General features: G+C 40.9%; 1 protein-coding gene across 4 annotated transcripts in view; it reads right to left on the reverse strand.

Moving 5' to 3' along the window:
* The window catches only part of NELL1 (neural EGFL like 1), a 356,446-nt gene that overhangs the window by 331,449 nt on the left and 3,866 nt on the right, over positions 1-21,131 (reverse strand). For all 4 annotated transcript variants that reach the window (XM_083430920.1, XM_083430921.1, XM_083430923.1 and 1 more), the window contains exon 2: positions 13,056-13,184. In XM_083430920.1, the coding sequence (XP_083287046.1) occupies positions 13,056-13,184 (129 nt within the window). The remainder of the gene's footprint in view (positions 1-13,055; positions 13,185-21,131) is intronic.

Raw genomic sequence — 21,131 nt, forward strand, 5'->3', positions numbered from 1 at the left:
AACAGGCTGAGCAGGGATAGTTAGAGTACATTATAAAATTAATGTGACCCACACACTTTGGCAGTCACAAAGTAAAGAGATAAAATGAGCAGAAAGACAAGATCTATACAGGTTTACCAAAAAAAAAATTCCTTTAAATGAAGTCCTTCCAGTTCAAATGGTACTTGTTTCAATGTAATGAGACTAAGAATGTCTCAATATTTTGGTAGCAAGCTCCACTCAATTATGTGGCATTAACATTGAAGTAAATATGCATAGGATTAGCCTCGTATCTTCTGAAGAGATGAGCAGCCATTGTGTATTAATCTGTACAGCAAATCAGTATGACTGCTGGTGCACTGACAGTGTAGGTATCTACAATACATCAGGACAGTGGTTTCAGTAACTACTAAGAATGTCCATCATTTCTCTTGGGATTCCATCTGTATAATGGCAGAATAATGTGAAGATCTTCCTCCTCTGCTATCAGCAAACGATGGGCAAGAGAGACATGTTTGGATAAACATTAAAGCAAGGAAGACTTCGTTCTACTAGGAAACAAGCTTTCCATAAAGCTTGTATTTGAAAGGGATGGCAAGTCAAAAGCCACAGTGTTACTGCTTTGTTTGAGAACAGACAGGTTAGAGTGGGAACGACTGCAAGCACCACCAGGGATACATGAGTTTGCTGCACTTTTATATCTCTGTCTGGATATGGAGCAGCAATCTGGCCTGCTAGACATGGGGCAAAGGGTCATTGTCTCACCAAAGCAGCCACAGCATTTGCAAATGCTGTGAATTGCGCACAGGGATCTGTTGTTGCATGCAAGTCATCCTTCACTAAACTAGAGCTAAACCAGCTGATGAAATGAACAGTTCATATATAAATGAGATGCACACATCAGTATACATCTGTATACATTTGTATATGAAGGATTTTGTGGCACAGTGGCTGCTAGGAATAATTTAATTCTTCGGAACTTCTGAAATACTGGTTTTAGTGATCAATGCATTTTTATAGCATGTAGATGTTGATAGTCTGCTTGTTAGAAATCATAAGGCACTTTGGAGTTTTCGAAGGTGAACTGCATTTAAAAAACTGTCAAATCATTTGATAACCTCCCAATTTATATTTGACACTCATGGATGAGAAAGATACATGTATCTTGCTTTAGGTTATTCAAGGAGCAGTTTAACAATGTCAGCCAATTTGTGAAAATCTACAGATTCTGAACTCGCTGAAACCAACTCCTTGATAGAATTTGCCTTCTCATTTAAGCCCAATTGGCCACCACAACGTGCTGAAGATTGAAAGTACTTTAGTAACTGGCCATATCAATTACTTCATTAATGCAGTAGATTTGTAAAAAGAAAGAAAGAGGGAGAAACCATTTCTTGGCATACTATCAAAGACAAGAAAGTCATGAAGGTACCAGAATATGAGAAGGTACCGTATAAATATTTAGATGATTCAGCAAACCTTCAACAAACCGTGAGGTACTAATCAAGTGTTTGGAGTTCAACCACTTCAGATTTTAGGGTGGAAAGCACATGAATGAGAGCCCTTCCATGTGCCTCTCCCCAAAAAATCTTCCACAGAAACAGCTAGCATTTCAGGGGAAATCATTATTTATGGGGGGGGGGGGTAGAATAGAAAATACTTCAGAAATATCAGTCTGCAGTGGTCAAATCCAGGCACAGTTTTTCCATCTCAATGAAAAGTAGGTTAGAGAAATCCGTTTGACTTCCAAAGTGTTTGGAAACCAAGGTTCGACTTCTGATTGGCTGCAGGAAGCTCTGTCGGAAGCACTGTCGGACATTCGGGTTCCAAAGAACATTTGCAAACTGGACGACTCACTTCTAGGTTTGCGGCGTTCGGGAGTCAAAACATTCAAATTGCAAGGCGTTTGGGATCCAAGGTACAGTAAGCCTACAACTTGCACACACTTAACTTGTGCACATTCAGCTTTACGTGCTTGGTAATAATAATAATAATAATAATAATAATAATAATAATAATAAAAAATTAAAAGGGCAATCCCATTGCCACTGCACCCAATGTGTCTTGACCATGCATTGTTTTGGCTTTAAGCACAATCCCCGGAATGCAACCCCCACAAAAGTTGTGGGCTTACTATACTGCAAAATATGGGTTAAGCTACATTGATTTTGAGGTCCTTTACAAGACCATATAGATACATAGGCAGACAGACAGACAGACAGACATGCCATGCCATCTAAATAGACATATGCCACAGGAACTAAAAAAATTGGTCGGACTACAGGTTTATAATGAGAACATATCTCTGTTAATATCCAGAGAAAGAATCTACATAAAGGTAAACTGTCAAATAGTTTTCAAACCAAATCCTGTCTCTATTTGTACAAAGCCATTAACACATTTCAGACTACATTTCCAGCATGTATTGACACCTCTTTGAAAACCTGAATGCTCCTAGCTAAGCATCCTATGAAGTTGGGCCCCTGCTGCACTATAATTATGCAATACTACCTCCGGACAGAGAGTGCAACTACAGGGCTCCCTATCAGGAGTTACTATTAAAATGACATGAAAAGAGTAGATATGTTCTCAGTTGTCAGAATATTTAAAATGCAGACAAGCAGTTCAGTTTCAGGAATCAGCCTGGATTCGAAGAAATAGGGAAAGGTTGGTTTCTCCCCCACCCTGTGTCTCTCCTTCTGCCTCCATATACGACAGAGATGAGAGCAGCATCTGTCAGAGAGCTGTGGAGTCTTCCCAGGACATGGTGCCATGCAGATGAAATAGACAAAACAGTACATGCAAGAGAAGGAACAGCAAGGAAGATAGCATTAACTGTCATGCTAAATTGGGTCTGCCCACTAAGGCGCAGCTTAGACATACAGTTCTTGTCTGTGCCATCTAAAAGCTAGAAGCTAAGGCAAGAGACTGAGCTGTAACATGATGCCTATTGTTTGAAAGTCACCCCTATCAATCATGGCCCTAAGGATGAAGAGGATGAAGTTGAGGAGTCAGGAGGGTAACTGCACACAGGTCCAGCTCCAGAAGCACTTCTGCCAAGACAAGCCTGTGGTGTCAGGGCTCTAATAGCCCAAAGATGTTACATTGCTGTCCTCTGATTCAGGAAACTCCATTACAGAAGCCCCAATACAGCCAGCATGTCTCCCGTTATGTTGGAGTAAAGAACTGCTGGAGCAATCCTCATTAATTGAAGACCACCCCCTGCCCACCCAGCAAGCTTGCAGCTAGGACAGAACTGCTGCTCCTATATAGGTCTCCATCTGAAGTTGACTGTTGCTGAAGCAACTTTTAGTCTGATCCCAGTATAAGGCAGTTTTACCTTGCCCTGATCCACCTCTGTTCAGGTCAGCAGAATTCACTAGGTAGCTTTACGCAATCCAGAATGTACTAGCCTCAGCCCACCCCCAATCTGCTAATATGGTGGTGTGGCCTATCTTAGAAATGGTCACTGAGATGAGGAACGCAAAATGCTTTGAACATTTTAAAAGTTCTATATATGTACTAAGTATTACATTATCGCCACTGCTGCCATTATCCAGACATAACATGAGCACTGTGAAATCAGTGGTGCTGTTTGGAAGCAACCTCTAACAGGGCCACTTTTTCACAAGTTTAAACACCAACCTGAAATAGAAGAAAAAGGAAAATGATGGCCCTAAATACTGCCTAGGTTTGTACAGTTAATTATGCCTGTAGAGATTATTTCGCCTTCGTGGTTCTGCAAAGAACAGACCAAAGCTGCAATTAATTCCTTATTTCTGATCCTGCAATCCTAACCAATTCTGCTTTCCTACTGGGGAAAAGACTATGAAGTGCTGCCACCTCCTGTTACAGATAAGGCAACATAAATATTGCATAACATTAAACTTAAGACCTAGAACCCAGGGCACCGCTATGGTATTTTACCTATTCATTAAACTGCCATATTTTTCTGTCTATAAGATGCCCCCATGTATAAGATGCCCCCTATTTTTGGGGACTCAGATTTAAGAAAATGGGGGGAGATGGCCCAGAGTATAAGATGCCCCCTAATTTTTGACATTATTTTTAAGGAAAAAACCCTAGTCTTACACACAGAAAAATACGGTATCTGCTCAAAAGTCACTACACAACTACTTGCAAACTGTGAATTCATCCTAAAAGTCTCTAGAAACGGTAGAATCTGTCCAAAAAACAGACACAATGATGCCTAATGTAAAAATATCTGCTCTATTAAAGAAAACTGAAATCCTAACCCACTTACCTGGGAGCAAACCCCATTGAATTTAGTAGGATTTACTTCTGAACAGATGTGGCTAGGATTCTGCTGTGAGTTGGGTGAAAAACACCTCCTTGCTTATACTATAGCATACGCATCTAACAGCATCCCACAACTCATTTCTTCAACCACCTAAGTCTTAGCACAAAGACATCTCTTTCAAATAACTTCCTTAACAGGGTTGCAGAATACTGTAATGGAATCCTGATTATTTAAGCAGTGTTCTAAATGATATTGTGTAATGTAGTCTGTCCTTTGAATAATAATTTACTTTATAGTGTGTTTGATGGGGGAAGTCTTCCATCCTGCTCAGATGACTGCAGGTTTAACTGTCACTGGGGACTTTAGACAGGTGATTAGGGGTTGGGGAGAGAACCCTCAGTATGCAAAAGAATGGTATACTATATGCATGTTCTAGTTGGTAGTTGCAGGTTTAGGAGGTGGGCAGGTATTGGGGGCTGTACCCCTAAAGGACCAGGTGTGCAGCCTGGGGGTCATTTTGAACTCTCAACAGTCTATGGAGATGCAGGTCAATGCTGCATCCAAGGCAGCTGTCTGACCTGAGAGGAAGGCAGAAAGTGGCGTGGTGGTTGAAGACTTACTGGGGAAGCTGAACCACTTACCCTAGGCTGAAGAGACCTGTCCACAGTGCTGAGGGAAAAGAATCAGGTAGGTAGCCGTGTTGGTCTGACACAGTCAAAATAAATAAAAAAATTGCCCAGTAGCACCTTAGAGACCAACTAAGTTTGTTCTAGGTATAAGCTTTCGCGTGCATGCTGGTATCTGAAGAAGTGTGCATATTTATTTCAAGGGAAACGAAATGAGGCAATTGGGAATGCTAGGTCTGTTAGGAGAGTCTGAGGACGATTCCAGGAGAGCATGGCAAAAAAACCTGACTTGCACTTCAATTACATCAGTAGGGAATGAAACTGAGACTTCAACAAAGGCCCTCAGTTTTGGTATGGCTTAACTGGGATGAAGTAAATTACAAGGGCAATCTGGCAAGAGAGTTTAAACAGGGGCAACTATTGCTCGGAGCTTTCCTGGTTTAGAAAAAAAAGCTGCTGGTATTTAAAGTGGCATCAATAAGTTAAAGAGTAAATTGTACCCATTTAAAAAATACATTCCTATATTAAAATCACCACATTCTTTATTACAAGACTATGCAGTGCACAAACTTATGTGGTTAATTAATATCTTTGTTAAATATAGTAACTACCAGGGGCTGCACTTCTGCTTGCCCCATTCGCAAACGCCCCACCATTCCTCCCAAATTAACCCCTTGCCCCCTCTAGAACTACTGAGCTCACTTTTCACCTTCCCACCCCCGTTCCTGAAGCCCTTTCTGTATTCTTCTCACCACACATTACAACTACTCACTACCCTTTTCAACTTCCGCCCAATTATGAAACCACCCCTCCTTCTATTTTGCAAGCCCTTTCGTGCCCCTTTCATCCTCACCCCGGCCTTCCCTAGTTCAACTACGATAAGCACCTGTATCCTACTCTAGTCAGAGCAATGATTGTCTACAATTATTCTTATACAGAACAAATATGTGTGCAACAAATTCCCAACACCAACTTCGTCCAAGGAAATTCAACTTCAAAGAAAGAGCATGGCAAAGCACCCTTAAACCTATCCACGCCCACCATTTTTATACTGCTGCTAGTTCCTCCTCCCACCCATCCTAGCAACTCTTCTCATTCAGTACAGGATTCTGTGTCACTGGACATAAATTGCATTGAAGTTTGGGGAAAATTAGGCAGATACGTGCATTCATGTCTAATGGGCATGTAAAAGGGTGTTTTGGCAGGAAACTGACATGGTTGTTCAATCCATTTTTGGCCTTTTTGTTACCTCAGCTTGTGCTACTGAACGGAAGATGGAAGGAAGTAGGATTTCCAACTCATAAGAAATTTATTATGCAGATGCTATCTGCAGCAAAACAATGGAAAGTCTCAACAGATTCTACAGTGAAACAATGGCTTTTACTTTTTTAAAAAATGCTGCCATTATATATAATCTTATTAAGCATGATAAAACTGAACAGAACTATTAAGAAAAATCAATTCTAAACATCTTGAGTGCCTTTCTTTTTGCATGCAGATAATGCTGATATAGATAAAGTGGAAATGTATAGGAATTTTTACATTGATTAAGTTATGGATCACAGTGCTTTAGCACATGCAGTGATGGGGCAATGACAACAGAGGTTTCTCTTCTTTTTTGTTATTTAGGTATTTCATTGAAATTGATGGTTTCCTGCTGGGTCAAGCATTACACTTTTAATATTTTTACATTTTGAAATTTTGATGTTCCTATCATTACAACTGGGAACTGACAATTTTTCAAAGAAAGGCTTGCAATAGTGCTGTGCTGTTTTTATTATCTGTATTTTCATAGATTTTTTAAAAATTCTATTAGGGTTTAATTACTTTAATGATTACTTTTTATTTATTTTTTAGATTTGTGTATTTTAACTGTTGTTTTAGTTTCTGTCAGCATCCTTGCATCCTGTTTAAATATAATAGTAATAATAATGATAATGCAAAATTTGATACATACTGAAAAAAATCACTTTATTCTCTTTTAAATTTGCATTTAAGAGACACACACATAGAGATATCCTTGTATCTTGAATATTGTTTGTTTATGTGTTTCATAGGAGGCATGGGTCACAAACTAACCCATCATCACAGACTTTTATTGCGCTAGCCATAGGCCATGGCATCATTCAGAAAAAGAAAAAAAAGAAAAACAGCAAGAACCACAAAAATCATCAGGCACCACACATACATACAATATAAACCACGGTCACAACTACTAAGATTGTTTGTTGCATAAAATAGAATAGCAGAAGATTCTCTAGTAAAATGTGCCAAATTAAATATCCGAATCCCCTTTGCAGTTGACCTATATTTTATCTAGTTCTTTCCTCCTGATCTTCTTAGCTGCCAATGCATAGAGTGCTACTTTATAAGTTACAAAGTAATCAGTATCACTCAGCAGCCATTTCACCCTTTCCACCCTATTCAAGTGAGTTCCATTCGGAAACAGGGGTTTTATGAATCAGTCTCTTGGGTCTATATATAATGGGCACTGCAATAAATAGTGGCACAGGTCCTCCACACAGGGTTGCCCACATAGACAAAGTCTCTCTTCATAATGTACTTTGCCATAGCACCCATCCAACACCACCAAGGGCATCGATTGGAATCGTAATTCTGTGAAAGCGATTCTAAGCATGGCAAGTGGGAGTTTTGACAGGTAACTGGCCCGGGTATGCTCCGTTTTAATAAGTGGGAACCATGGCGAACTCTTGGTAGAAGCCATCATGGTTAGATCCCTTTCTGCATTGGACCTAAAGAGACAATCTCTTAAGTGCCTCTTGTCCATCTTCATAGTCACCTGAAAATCTTGTATTTGGTATTGGGATAAGAGGCGTTGGATACCGTCCTTCCAACATTTGGTCTGTTTCTGTTCTGTGTGTTACATAGTGGGGAATATCTCCTCCGAAAGAAATTGAAGTCTTTTCACATAATTTAAGCACAAGTAATCAATTCTAGCCTGTATTGCTGTCACGTCAGCTTCAATGCGGAAAAGAGCAGCTGGAGTCCCGTTGGGGAGCAAGAGCACTTTCCTGATGAATTTGTTCTGCACTATTTCTAAGGCTTTGTTGGCATTTGGGTCCTGCCCCATATTGCTACTCCATGAAGCATCTGGGAGACCACTTTAACAGCAAAGATTTTTAACACAGGTTCCAATAGCTGACCACCCACTGTAAAATAGAATTTCATTAATGCCCCACAAGCTTTCTGTGCTTTGAGTTTCGTAGCCTCGATGTGCCCCTTCCATGATAGTGTCTCAGTGAAAAGGATTCCCAGATATCTGAAGGAGCGTATTTGCTCCAAGTTCTGCTGATCCATTTTCCATTTGAATCTGGGGCCACGCTTCCCAAAGACCATAATTTTGGTCTTGAAGTAATTCACAACGAGCTCTTCCCGCTTGCAATACCTGCTGAAAGCTGTAAGCAGATTGTTAAAACCTAATCGGGAGAGTGATAGGAGCACCATATCATCGGCGTACAGCAGGCAAGATATCTTCCTATTACTAATTGATGGGGCGGGGGATTGCACCTGTGTTAGCTGTGGCACCATATCATTTATATAAAAGTTAAAAAGTGTGGGAGCCAATATGCAGCTTTGTTTTATGCCTCGATTTCATGAATGCTTCTGAGAGACCTCCCTTTAAGCCCACTCTGACTCGTGTTTCTGTACCACTATACCGTTCATGAATTAATAATAATAGTTGTGGGTCTATATTAGCATTTGAGATATTCTCCCACAGTCTGTTAATGATTGATTGAGTCGAAAGCAGCAGATAGGTCAATGAAAGCAGCGAACAGATTACATCACAAACTAACCCAGAGTGGGTTCATATAACCATTCCTTGCTCCCTTACAATGCTGCAACTTTTCTAGTTCACTTTACAGATTTGCATGGAACTTCACATTGTGAATAGGTTAGCTACACAGCCTGATCACGAAGCACAACACTATTAAAATGTTTATTCTCTAGCTTTGCTAGGAATGAGATTAGGACACCAGTTCAGTGTCCCTACACTTCAGTATGAACAGTTAATTGAGACCGTGAGAAATGCCAAAGATCAAGAAGATTAGTAAGAAATGTCTCTGATTCCAGAGAAATAGCAGCAGGTTGCTGTTGGGTTGCTATTTATGAAGGAAAGGTACTTGCCACGTGCTCAAATATATTATTCTAGTTTACATAAGCCTTCTGATGTGGGTTATGGAGCATAGCTCCATGAACAAAGTGGACCATAATGAAGAGAAAATTACCATGTGGCTCCACTATTGATTTGTAAATATTTGTTAGGTTTTTATAGTGTGCAAATAATATCACAGTGGTTGGATTGTACACAATTTGTGTCCCTCCACTGACAGAAGGCTCTTTGAGCCAGTGGAGCCCTCCATCACTATATCAATCAGTGATGCCACTACCCGCTCTAACCCCCATCCTAATAAGAACTGCTTTGGAGGCTTAAGGACCCTTCAAAATAGTGGTACAGGGTGGAAGGGCTACAGAAAGGAGGGCAAAACAAAGGACCTTCTGTAAGCAGGAACACACAATCTGGATACAACCAGAAGCAGCCAATGAGGAGAAGGGCTGCCATTTGCCAGGATAGTGCAGGGAAGGAGCATGGTGGTGGTGAGGTTGAGCAATGTGATCAAACTGACCTCACCCTGACTTCACCCATGCACTGTCAGATTCTTCCCCATTTAAGACTAACACTCCATATGATGTAGGATAATGGCAATGTGGAGTATAGCTTCACCTAGGCTAGGCATTTTCTCATATGTACATGATCAATACTAGGATAACAGTACTGGTCCATGTTACAGAATACCAGGATGATTTATGTGAAGTACTTGGAACATTAAAATGTATATATAAATTTTCATACCACACTGTCTCATACCCAAACACTACTTAACAACAAAAAGATACTTTCAGCCCCCACCTTCTCTAGAAGCCAGCTCTGTCCCCATATCCTGCTTTGGATTACAAACATCTTGAAAATAGCTGCAGATTACACCATTCAGTTCCTCTCTCCCTCTCCCCAACCCCAATATACTCTGGAATTACTTTAAGATGTTTCAGAATACAGTGGTACCTCGGGTTACATATGCTTCAGGTTACATATGCTTCAGGTTACAGACTCCGCTAACCCAGAAATAGTACCTCGGGTTAAGAACTTTGCTTCAGGATGAGAACAGAAATTGTGCTCCGGCGGCACAGCGGCAGCAGGAGGCCCCATTAAAGGTAAAGGTAAAGGTACCCCTGCCCGTACGGGCCAGTCTTGACAGACTCTAGGGTTGTGCGCCCATCTCACTCAAGAGGCCGGGGGCCAGCGCTGTCCGGAGACACTTCCGGGTCACGTGGCCAGCGTGACATCGCTGCTCTGGCGAGCCAGAGCCGCACACGGAATCGCCGTTTACCTTCCCTCTAGTAAGCGGTCCCTATTTATCTACTTGCACCCGGGAGTGCTTTCGAACTGCTAGGTTGGCAGGCGCTGGGACCGAACAACAGGAGCACACCCCGCCACGGGGATTCGAACCGCCGACCTTTCGATCGGCAAGCCCTAGGCACTGAGGCTTTTACCCACAGCGCCACCCACGTCCCAGCTAAAGTGGTGCTTCAGGTTAATAACAGTTTCAGGTTAAGAACAGACCTCCAGAACGAATTAAGTTCTTAACCCGAGGTACCACTGTACTTTACATATGTCCATATAAACAAATGTACATTTTATATGTAAACAGACATTCATATAGATATGTTTTCTAGGACAAACATTTGGGCGGCTTTAGACATATTACTGATTGGGTGGGAAAAGTGAAAACAAAAATATTGTTTGCTTTTTACCATACCACTGTCCTACACAAAACACACACACATCCTTCCAGATACAGTTATGCCATGACAACTTCCAATGCGTGAGCCACTGCATCACAGGCACAAAAACACTAGCAACAAAGAGCTATACAGCACACAGAAGTTCAGTTCACCTTATACCACACACTACTTAGGAGTATAACATTTGATCACAGCACATAAAGAGAGGGAAAGATACAGCATTAAGACACAGGACCCAAAAAGCTGGAAGAGACACACACATAGCCCTACTTGGGAAAAGTTCCACTGAGGGAGGAATTAAGTTTCTCTTACCAAGCATGTAAAAGGAAAGACCAGGCAGGCAACAAGGGAAGCCACAAAACCACACACTTAATAGTAGCAACCAGGAATAGTCTTGCCAGAGGGACCTCCCTCAACCTCAAATCCACAATGCAGACACCACAGAGCAATTTTTAAACTCCCAATCACACCAGCAGACTGAAAACAAGACATGCCGTAGGCATTCCCCACCCTATTACCCAGTCATGTGCATAAGGAGCACAATGGCTTGAAGAATAGCCCTAGCTGAAGGACCAGCACAGGTTTTATATATAGGGGGTTTCAGGTTTGAATCCAGGGCTTAACACCACACTGCAAGGAGTGGGGAGGGACTCCCACACTCAATAGTATAGCTCCTATATGGGCCAAATAACCTTTTTAACTGTTCCTTCCTGTCTCATGTAACCAATCCTACTACCACCACACACTATATTCTTGTTGTATGTTTCTGACTGGAGTCCCAATGCAAGGTACCTGTTAATGTTTGAGGCAAAGAAGTGTTAGCAATAAGCTCAAGTTTCTGTGAGAGTTGTGAGGCCAAGTTGTTTATTTATCAACCATATTTATAGACCGCACTTCACCTAAAGTTCCCAGGGTAGTAATACACAGAATTAAAACCAAAGTTATACAAGCCAACATAAATTCCAGGCAAACAAAAGAGCAGCAGCAATAAAAATCCAATCTAATATACCTCACCCTTTCCCCAAAGCCCAAGCAAAGCAGTGTGTCTTGAATGGGTGACAAATGACAGCAATGTCCTAGTGAGATGCACTTCAGGTGCACTTCAGGAATGGGGGCTGTTACCAAGAAAGCCCACCCACAGGTCCCCACCACACAAATTTCTTTGGTGTGGGGACCACTAACAGAACTTCCCCCTCATTATCTTAACCCAGAGATCTTTAATGGACACTTAGGCACTCTGCACATTTTCCCTGTTCCTCTTCACCAGGGTCCCCCCATATATGCTCTGTGCTTGCATGACCTAAGACTAGAGAGGTATAGTCCCACGCTACACACCCTATCATCTCAGTTGTGGTCCTCTTTTCTAGGGTTTTTATCCTGGTGCTGATGTGTTGCATACCTGTCAAGTGTCCCTATTTCCCCGAGACATTCACAGAATTACAGAAGCAATCCTGGCTTCTGATTTCATCTGGGAATGTCCCATTTCCCCCCTCCAGTGCCCCCACCAAGCACAGGAGGAGGATTAGCCGGTGTTTGCAGCCAGAACTTGCACTTAGCAGGGGAACCCTTCATGAAACAGAACCCTTGTGTGCAGGGGAGCATTGTTCTTGTCGGCCCCTCTCTGTCACTGCCAAAGCCACCAACACTGTCATGGCTGCAGGAGGTGCAGCACAGGCAGAGGAAGCAAGCAAAGTCAGAAGAAAGTGAGCAGCTGCCAGGTAGGGGCTGTGGCACGGCAGGCGGCCAGTTGACTCTCGCATCTTTTGGTGTTGTGCTCTTACGCGATCCAGCTGACCCGTGTCTCAATTTTCTGCTGAAAAACATTGGCAGGTATGGGGTTGTAATTGGGTCCTGACTGGAATCATATACTATATTTCATTGTGGAGACATCAGAAGGGAAAGAGGACAATATTTTATTTTCCTCTTCACATCAGCTCCATGGTCAATATAATGGTCCACTATTTGTGTATTAATATATTATTATAGTGGTGTCTACTCTTCATCTGTTCTGGCCACATCCCCACCTTGTTTGGGTTGCTATACTGGCAGTTATGTAGCAGAACTCTAGGGGTGGCGTATCTGTGCAGCTGTACCAGTAACTCTCATGTGGCAACAGTACAACCCCCTCAAACATAAATGTGTTCCAGCAACAAAACAAAAACTTTTCAAATAAAATTAGTATTAAAGCTATCTAGCATCCTTACAGTCTACAGACAGTGGTTTTGATATACTTTACTTTTAAGATACCAAGACAGAGATTGGTGAGGGAAGGAACATGCTTCATATGAAAGAAATATGTCAGTCTTCCAAATTATTAGTTACTCGCACTTTCATTCCTGTTAAATACATAAAGATATTAGCCTTACCTTGAAATAAAAATGCTTTACTGGCATTATGTAGTCCAGACACCTGTGTAACTCCAATAGTCATGTTGACTAGATCCAGTTCTGTGATGATGTCAATTTGTAAGTTGGGATCCATTCCAAGGCCTACAACTGGTTGAAAAGAAGTCAGGTTTTAATTTTTAGTTCAAGTAAAATAACTACATACGCTGTGCAACCATGAACAGTGCTATAGCCACATTAAATAGCCCTAGTCCTACAAGCAACAAAAATGATCCACTGCATTAACTGAAACTGAACTCCCATCTTTCCAGATCTTTTTTACCGTATGGGACAGGGCACAATAAAGCACCATCATTAATGCAACAGCATGACATGATAAATGAGCCCTGCAATTAAACAAACCTTAAGAACTAGAAAGATGAATAACATGAAGACAGACAGAGATCGGATGGAGAATTTTGTAATGTATTGGGCAAGTAATGGCTGTGTTTAATGAGATATGCTATTACCAAGGACTGAGTCTTATATACACACTTACAACCCACTAAAACACTTTAGTAGCCCGTATATTGCTACCTGCATTAATTCCTTTCCTTGGATTATCCAAGTATTTTGAATGTAACTTGGACAAATAACATTGTATCTTGCCTTTTCTAGTTCGGGTTTTCACCAAAGGCAAAAATGTACTACTGCATTTGGAACATTATCTTGGTGCTCAAGTACAGGATGCATAAATTCACTGTGATTTTTCCTGACAACATTCAAACTGCAGACTGGTTCCAACAAAGTCATATTTAAGAGTAGACTCATTGGCAGCACTTTAAGTTACTGAAATTCATTGATTTCATACTCCAACTATGACTAACTCAGTACAGTGGTACCTCGGGTTACAAACACCTCGGGTTACAAATACTTCAGATAACAAACTCTGATATCCCAGAAGTAGTACCTCAGGTTAAGAACTTTACCTCAGGATGAGAACAGAAATCGTACGCTGGTGGCGTGACGGCAGAGGGAGGCCCCATTTGCTAAAGTGGTACCTCAGGTTAAGAACAGTCTCAGGTTAAGAACGAATCTCCAGAATGAATTAAGTTCGTAACCAGACGTACCACTGTATTTATATCTCCCTCACTTGGGAAATTCAACAAGCTTCAACTTCTACATTTTGAGGGTTAAAAAAAAGCAATGGTTGCCATTCCAGTATGATACCATTATACGGATCACCCTGCTAGACAAAGGAGCTAGACCTGCTAGACCTCTAAAAGGAGCTGTGTAAGGTAATAACTGCTTAAAGTAATACGCACCATGGTGTGTGCACACAATCCTTCCATAGTGAATATGCAGTAACAGACTGCCAGCAGTGTCAAGTTTTGCTCGAAGATGCAGTTGCATGATGTCAGAGGACTGCAACTTACGTGCTATAACAAGGACTTAATACATTGCCTTATTCAAGCAGGCAATCAGCACTGTATTAACAAAGCTGACGCCACTCATTACATGTATAGCTGCCACTCATAAACCACCAGAGGCTCAAACTTCTGAAGACATTTTCTTCAGCTACCTAACCCTTAGTCCTGGTTCTTCTATTGCAACTTTCTGACACTGCAATTGTCTCCTTGTGCTCCACATAAGCAAACTACAGAGTTACAATTCCTACCAACAACAAAAAAGCAGTTTATAAAGGGGTGAGGTAGCTGTGAAACTGAACTCTACATATTCCCACAGAAAAGTGAAAAGGCAACTTAGTAAAACATCCAGAGACAAGAAAGATTGGCTGAAAATACACCAGCATGTACAATTATGTCATGTACAATTCCATAATTTTAAAAGTAAAGGACCCCTGACAGTTAAGTCCAATCGCAGACGACTCTGGGGTTGCGGCACTCATCTCGCTTTACAGGCCAAGGGAGCCGGCGTTTGTCCACAGACAGTTTTTCTGGGTCATGTGGCCAGGATGACTTAGCCACTTCTGGCGAAACCAGAGCAGCGCACGGAAACGCCGTTTACCTTCCTGCCAGAGCGGTACCTATCTATCTACTTGCACTTTTTGGTGTGCTTTCGAACTGCTAGGTTGGCAGGAGCTGGGACCGAGCAACGGGAGCTCAACCTGTCATGGGGATTCGAACCGCCAACCTTCTGATCAGCAAGCCCAAGAGGCTCAGCTGCACCACCTGCGTCCTCCTCATAATTATTATTATATTTTTGATTACAACATTTTCCTACAAATGAGAACCAGAGAAGAGGGTATGCTTAATCCTTTCCCTTTCTGCTAATTGATCACTCTAAAATTGCACACACACCCCAAATTGTGGGATATGCAGTCAAATCTAACAATGCATATTCTTGATAGCAAAACCGTACATCTGTACTGCTGATAGGTGAACTCAGACCATAACAACATAATTGGTAGAGAAGGCTCTGTGTGGTGATATTTCCCCTCCTGTCCTGGAAGGGAAGAAACAAAAAAGTATTTCCTGTTCTTTCTCTTTATCTTCAACCACCCATGGAGGGGGACATCTGACCTGTTTGCTCCCATATCAAGTTCATGCCTGAAGCTGTTTGTTTTTTTTGTAAACACAAGTCTTTTACCTGCATTTATTTTTGCTGCTGCTTCTGCTGCTGCTAAGGATGAATGCTTGTCTGTGAGTAAACTGTATGTTTTAAACTTACTTTTCAGTCTGCAGCTGATAAACGCTGTAACAAAGGGGGAGCTCAGCCTAACAGCTAACACCTATGCTTTCAATTAAACTACATAAAATGGGATTAAAACTTTTCTCAGCCCCACTTTTAAACGCAGGCAGTAAGCTGATCCTTCTGTCTGTTAACCTACATATATGAGTTCTGTAGGGGGACCAAATGTAGTTAATTATATTCCCTCACCTACCTAATAAAACCCATCACAAATTATGTTCCCAATCATAGAGACAAAAGCCACTTGTGGGTTTTAATGGATGAACAGCAGGAAAGTAAAGAGTTAAGCACACACTATTACATCCACCAATTTTCTGTTCCCAATTAGCCTCCTGCAGCTGCTTTTAAAATTTAAAAAGTGGGGAGGGGGGAAGAGAGACTCACAGAACTGCCAATCACACATATCGTCTGACCCACAGCTCCACCCAATTCAGTATTGTGCTGTCCTTCTATAACACCGGCAGCACGTATTTATAAAGTACTTTAGAGTTCTCATATGTATACAGACATTTCAGCAAGTATTTCAGCACAGCAATGGTGTAAGACAGGACAGCACTGTTACAATTTTGGGCAATGGGCATTTATGGCCGAAAATCAATGTAAAAGTATCCAATCCAGGAAACTGATGAGCTAAGACTATATTTGTACCATCACATCCTAGTGTCAGATTCAACTATCCCATTCTGCTAGAGAAAACCAGCACAAGGACTCTCCCTTCTCTTTCACCAGCATTTCCCCCAAGTTCACTCTGTAGGATTGAGAGAACCCCAAGAAGAGGCAGGGATGAGGAAGGGGAGTTCTACCAGGCAAGCAAAGCTGATCTCCTTAGCACTACGCTGACCTTAGTCTCATGAAATGCAATTCAGTACATTTCTTCTCAGAAGCAAGTCTAATTGAATTAAGTGGAGCTTATTACCCGGTAGGACTGCAGTCCTGGCCACACAGATGACCCATGCCCTCACTTATTTACAAAGTACAAGGTTTCCTCCTCGGCACTGATGGGAAAGAAGACTACAAAAACTAGACTTGTGGCTGTTGGAAGGGTCAACACAAATTAAAATCCGTTTCACTGCTGCAGCAAAAGAGCCCCATATAAAGTAGCAGGCTTCCACATATGTGGAATAAACTTCTGCAAAATGTGAATAATCTCACACTTAAACAAAAACAACCTGTAATATAAATGTGTGTACAGTGGTACCTCGGGTTACATACGCCTCAGGTTACAGACTCCGCTAACCCATAAATATTACCTCGGGTTAAGAACTTTGCTTCAGGATGAGAACAGAAATTGTGCTCCAGCGGCATGGCAGCAGCAGGAGGCCCCATTAGCTAAAGTGGTACCTCAGTTTAAGAACAGTTTCAGGTTAAGAACGGACCTCCGGAATGAATTAAGTACTTAACCCGAGGTACCACTGTATATGAGACTACAAGGGTTCCAGGAGAGCATTCTGGCTACATTCTTAGAGCTACACTTACTTAAGTCCATTGATTTTAATGGTTCTACTTCGAACATGTCTAATGTTGGATATCCCACAGGCTATTTTGTTCATATTTTGGTAGTAGCTGTTTATCTTTCCCATGCAAAAATAAATCAGTTAAGATATGAGTGGATATTTATGCCCAGAGGTCAGAATGAAAGCTGTTTCTGCATCTACTTAGTCTAGGAAATAAAAGATAGCAGCAGACTCATAAAACTGCTCTGCAGGTGATTATGCACTATTCCAACGAGATCAACAGACTCAGAAATAGATCAGTTAAGCTGAATTTTACAAGGGGGAGCCAACGTAATGAATTATGTAATGTGGCATGTGTCTTGGATGCATTGCAGAAATCACCCCTGTTCCTTTTGAATTTTTCTAGTGATTTAAAATGAAATAAACACAAAGGAATAAATTCCAACCATGAAATGAATAGTAAAACTGCAACTGATCTCAGTGCTTTCAAAGTTGAACCTAGATATTAAAGTTTATGAACTATGTGTGGAGAAGTGTCCTTAGTCTCCACAAGGTTATTTTGGTCTTTGAGGATTTGCTCCTGTTGAATTTGTGAATGGGGGACCCTTGTCAGCTAGCTTGCCCAAAATCCATTCTACTATAGAGTACCGTACTTTTTACGGCTGCATTTTTGAATACTATACAATTATACAGAATATTATTTTAACAGATGTGTGGCTCATTTAAGACCAACTCACATTTTGATTTTACAATAAGGAAATGATCTCTGGGTCACAAAAATGAAAAAAACAAAGGGTTGCGAAAATGTTTCTTTTCCACAAGGAAAACAAATCTGATGTGTCTTTACACACTGTGGGCACACAATATATATCTGCTTTTTTCTTACAGAGATGCACAGATTTTTCTGTGTGCCAGAAAAACAACAGGTGCAGAACTGCATGACTTTTATATTAAAACAAAAGCAAAAGAATAGACTGGTAAATATAATGTGTATGAACATTTAAATTTAGAACCTGTTTTGGAGATTTCAAAATTTCAGAGATTTACCAGCAAGTCAGACCTCTATGCTGCCACTTTCAATGTGGTTGTAGAAATTCCTGCATCTGCCTTACACAGATAAAATTTGAGTATGTTCCAAAACCTACAGAAATAAAACATTAAAGGGTTCTTCTTTTACCAGGCAAACATCTCTACTCAGAATTAAGTACCACAGAAATCAACAAGACTTGCTCCCAGGTAAGTAGGTATAGGATTGCTGCCCTTAATCTCATGCATGGTTGGCAGAGATGGGTAGGCCCAAGGCCTTTTAGAAAAAACTAGTTTTTCTAAACTAAACTAAACCTGCATTAACATTTGAAAAACAACAACAACAATTGGCAATTTGTGCTCTTTATGAGCATCCAAAATTTGCTGCCTGCCTTGCTCTCTTTAACTATAGAGTCAGTTAGCCCTGTGAAGAACATCTTGAGGAGCTAGACATATTATTAAGAACTCAATAGAAGCTATTATAACTAGGTGGCTGAATCCTGATAAAACTGTTCTTAAGCATCTTCACAGGAACACTACATACATTTCTTCACACAACAAAAGCAAGTTTGCACAACCATTTTTTTAAAAAATCACTACTGAACCCCTGTCTACGTTATGATGTGACGTTACACGCTGCCAGTTTAGGCTCAGGCTGCATATTTGGATGCCAAGTGAAAGACAGGTCATGCAAGTTGTTTATGTCACATAAAAGTCAGCTCAGCTTACATAAATGTTTAGGGAAATTTAACACACTAATTCTGCAGTACCCAAGCATAGTGTGAATTTTATCGATATCCCGTATTAACTGGCCTTTAAATCTCCTGCTGGCTTCATTCATAACAGATGTTGAGAAGAGCCACAGAGGTGTATTTGACTTCACTTTCAGGCTGGTACTGCCATCTTCAGTAACTATAACTAAGGTCTATAATGAATGGCAGAGCTGAGGAGAAATGCCAGGTGCACCCAGAGACCTGATATTTTTGCAGACCTGGACAATGCTAGCCGTTTTAAATTTATACTGCCAGTAGCGCAGCGAATGCATAGTTGCGGCTCAACGGGCGCACAGGATCTAGACATTTCCCATCAACTATTCCTTTTATTCCAGAGACTTTCACAACATGCAGCCAGTGCTCCTGCTGTAAATAGAGGTGTATAGTCCCAGTTAGCAAAGTCATTGTCATTGGAATACAGTTCCAAGTGTGTCACAAGACAATATCTTGTTTCAAGCTTTCCTCTAGTCCTCTTTTCTGTTTCCACTTCATTTCTTCAATTCTTTTTATCTCCATTCTTTCTCCTTCTCTCCCCACTCACTGTTCTTAGCCCATTTCTGATTCCTTTTCTCCCCTTGGTGGCTGTGCCCCTCAGACCTCTTCTTACTTTCAGATGGGTATTTATAATGGGATGTGTGCTCCTCATGCACACTTTTTTTATTTATGTCATTGTTTGCAGTCATCCACACAAGATCATTGGCATCAAAATTCCTCTCCACATTTTTATACCATTTAAGCCAGATTCATAGGGGGGGTGGGGCGATTTGGTATGCTAAAAAAAGAAGAACTTGTTACAAATCACCCATTTCCAGTATCTAAATATTTACAGTATTAAGCCACTTTCTGGGGCTTAACCTCGAATTCCACTCATGCAAAGCCCCACCATCAGCAGAGTGAGGTGGTCATTTCAGGCAGATAAATGATGCCAAGTGTCATGAAAGAAAAGCAAACTGATAGTTATTTAACTTATCATTGTTGTATTTTCACTCCCAGGAAAATACCTATGCTTTGGGGATTTTCTGGCTCAAGTACCAAAATATTCCTGGCCAGCCTTTGGTACTATGTACTGTGGCATGAAGAAGGGTTCTGTTGACAAGTAGATAACAAACTGGCAAGAGACCTTTGCGGAGAGACTGCATTTTATACAGGGATTTCAATTAACGCCACCAACTTGGGACAGCATTAAAAGGTGGTTAAACAAATTCATGGAGGATAAGGCTATCAATGGCAACTAGCCATAACAGCTCTATTACTTGCAGTATGCCTTAGTTTTCTGGGAATCACAAAGGAGAGTGCTACTCTACTCATATTTTGCTTGCATTTGGTTGGTCACTGTGATGAACAGAATGCCCCTTTTGTTTGACCCAGTAGGGTTCCTCTTATGCTCATATGAACTGCAGCTCCTTAGTGATATGTATCTGTCTGACAATAATTTTGCTCCAAATAAGAGTAAGTCTGTAGTGTAATATAATCAGTATAGCAATTAATAAATAACTGGTTTCTATGCTTGTAAAACATTGAAAGCCTATTTTGACATAAAGTGATTTATACTAAAGAAATAAACAATCAACTACATAATTAAAAGGGGTCCTTTAAATGCTTCTCCAACAGCTTTGAAAGCTGCTCTTCTGTGAGTCATGAGCCATATTTAGATAAGACAAACACAAGGGTGGGATGATTGTATGCGTCTTCCCCATAGAATTATCATTACCACAATGCTCAGTCCCACACAATCAGCCTCTATCCACATGGTTGTTAATATCCAAGCAAAGTATGAGTTGCTCAAACCAAAGGTGGCTCTCATATATATACAGCAATGTTTTGGCCCCACAATTAATTTCTTTCTGCTAAGTTAAATGACAAAGAAAACTCTCCCTCCTTTGCAAATCTGGAAAATGATCATGTCCCAAAAGTATATGCCGTGAAGCAATGGGAGAAGAAACTGTCTCCTTCAAAGATCTTAAGGAAGAGCACAGGTGACTATTTCATTTGTATCCAATGCCTTAAGTAGAACAAAGAGACAAGGCAATTCGTTTTTCTTCTTATAAATTAAAAAGAGCCATTAAATGGAAATCATTTTCCATTTTAAAGTAGCACAAATCATTGGGTTTTAGTTTTTTTCTTAATTCCAGTTGATGGGAATAACCCACATC

Source organism: Podarcis tiliguerta (genome assembly GCF_965153285.1).
Source record: "Podarcis tiliguerta genome assembly, chromosome: 1".
NCBI classification, from domain to species: Eukaryota; Metazoa; Chordata; class Lepidosauria; order Squamata; family Lacertidae; genus Podarcis; species Podarcis tiliguerta.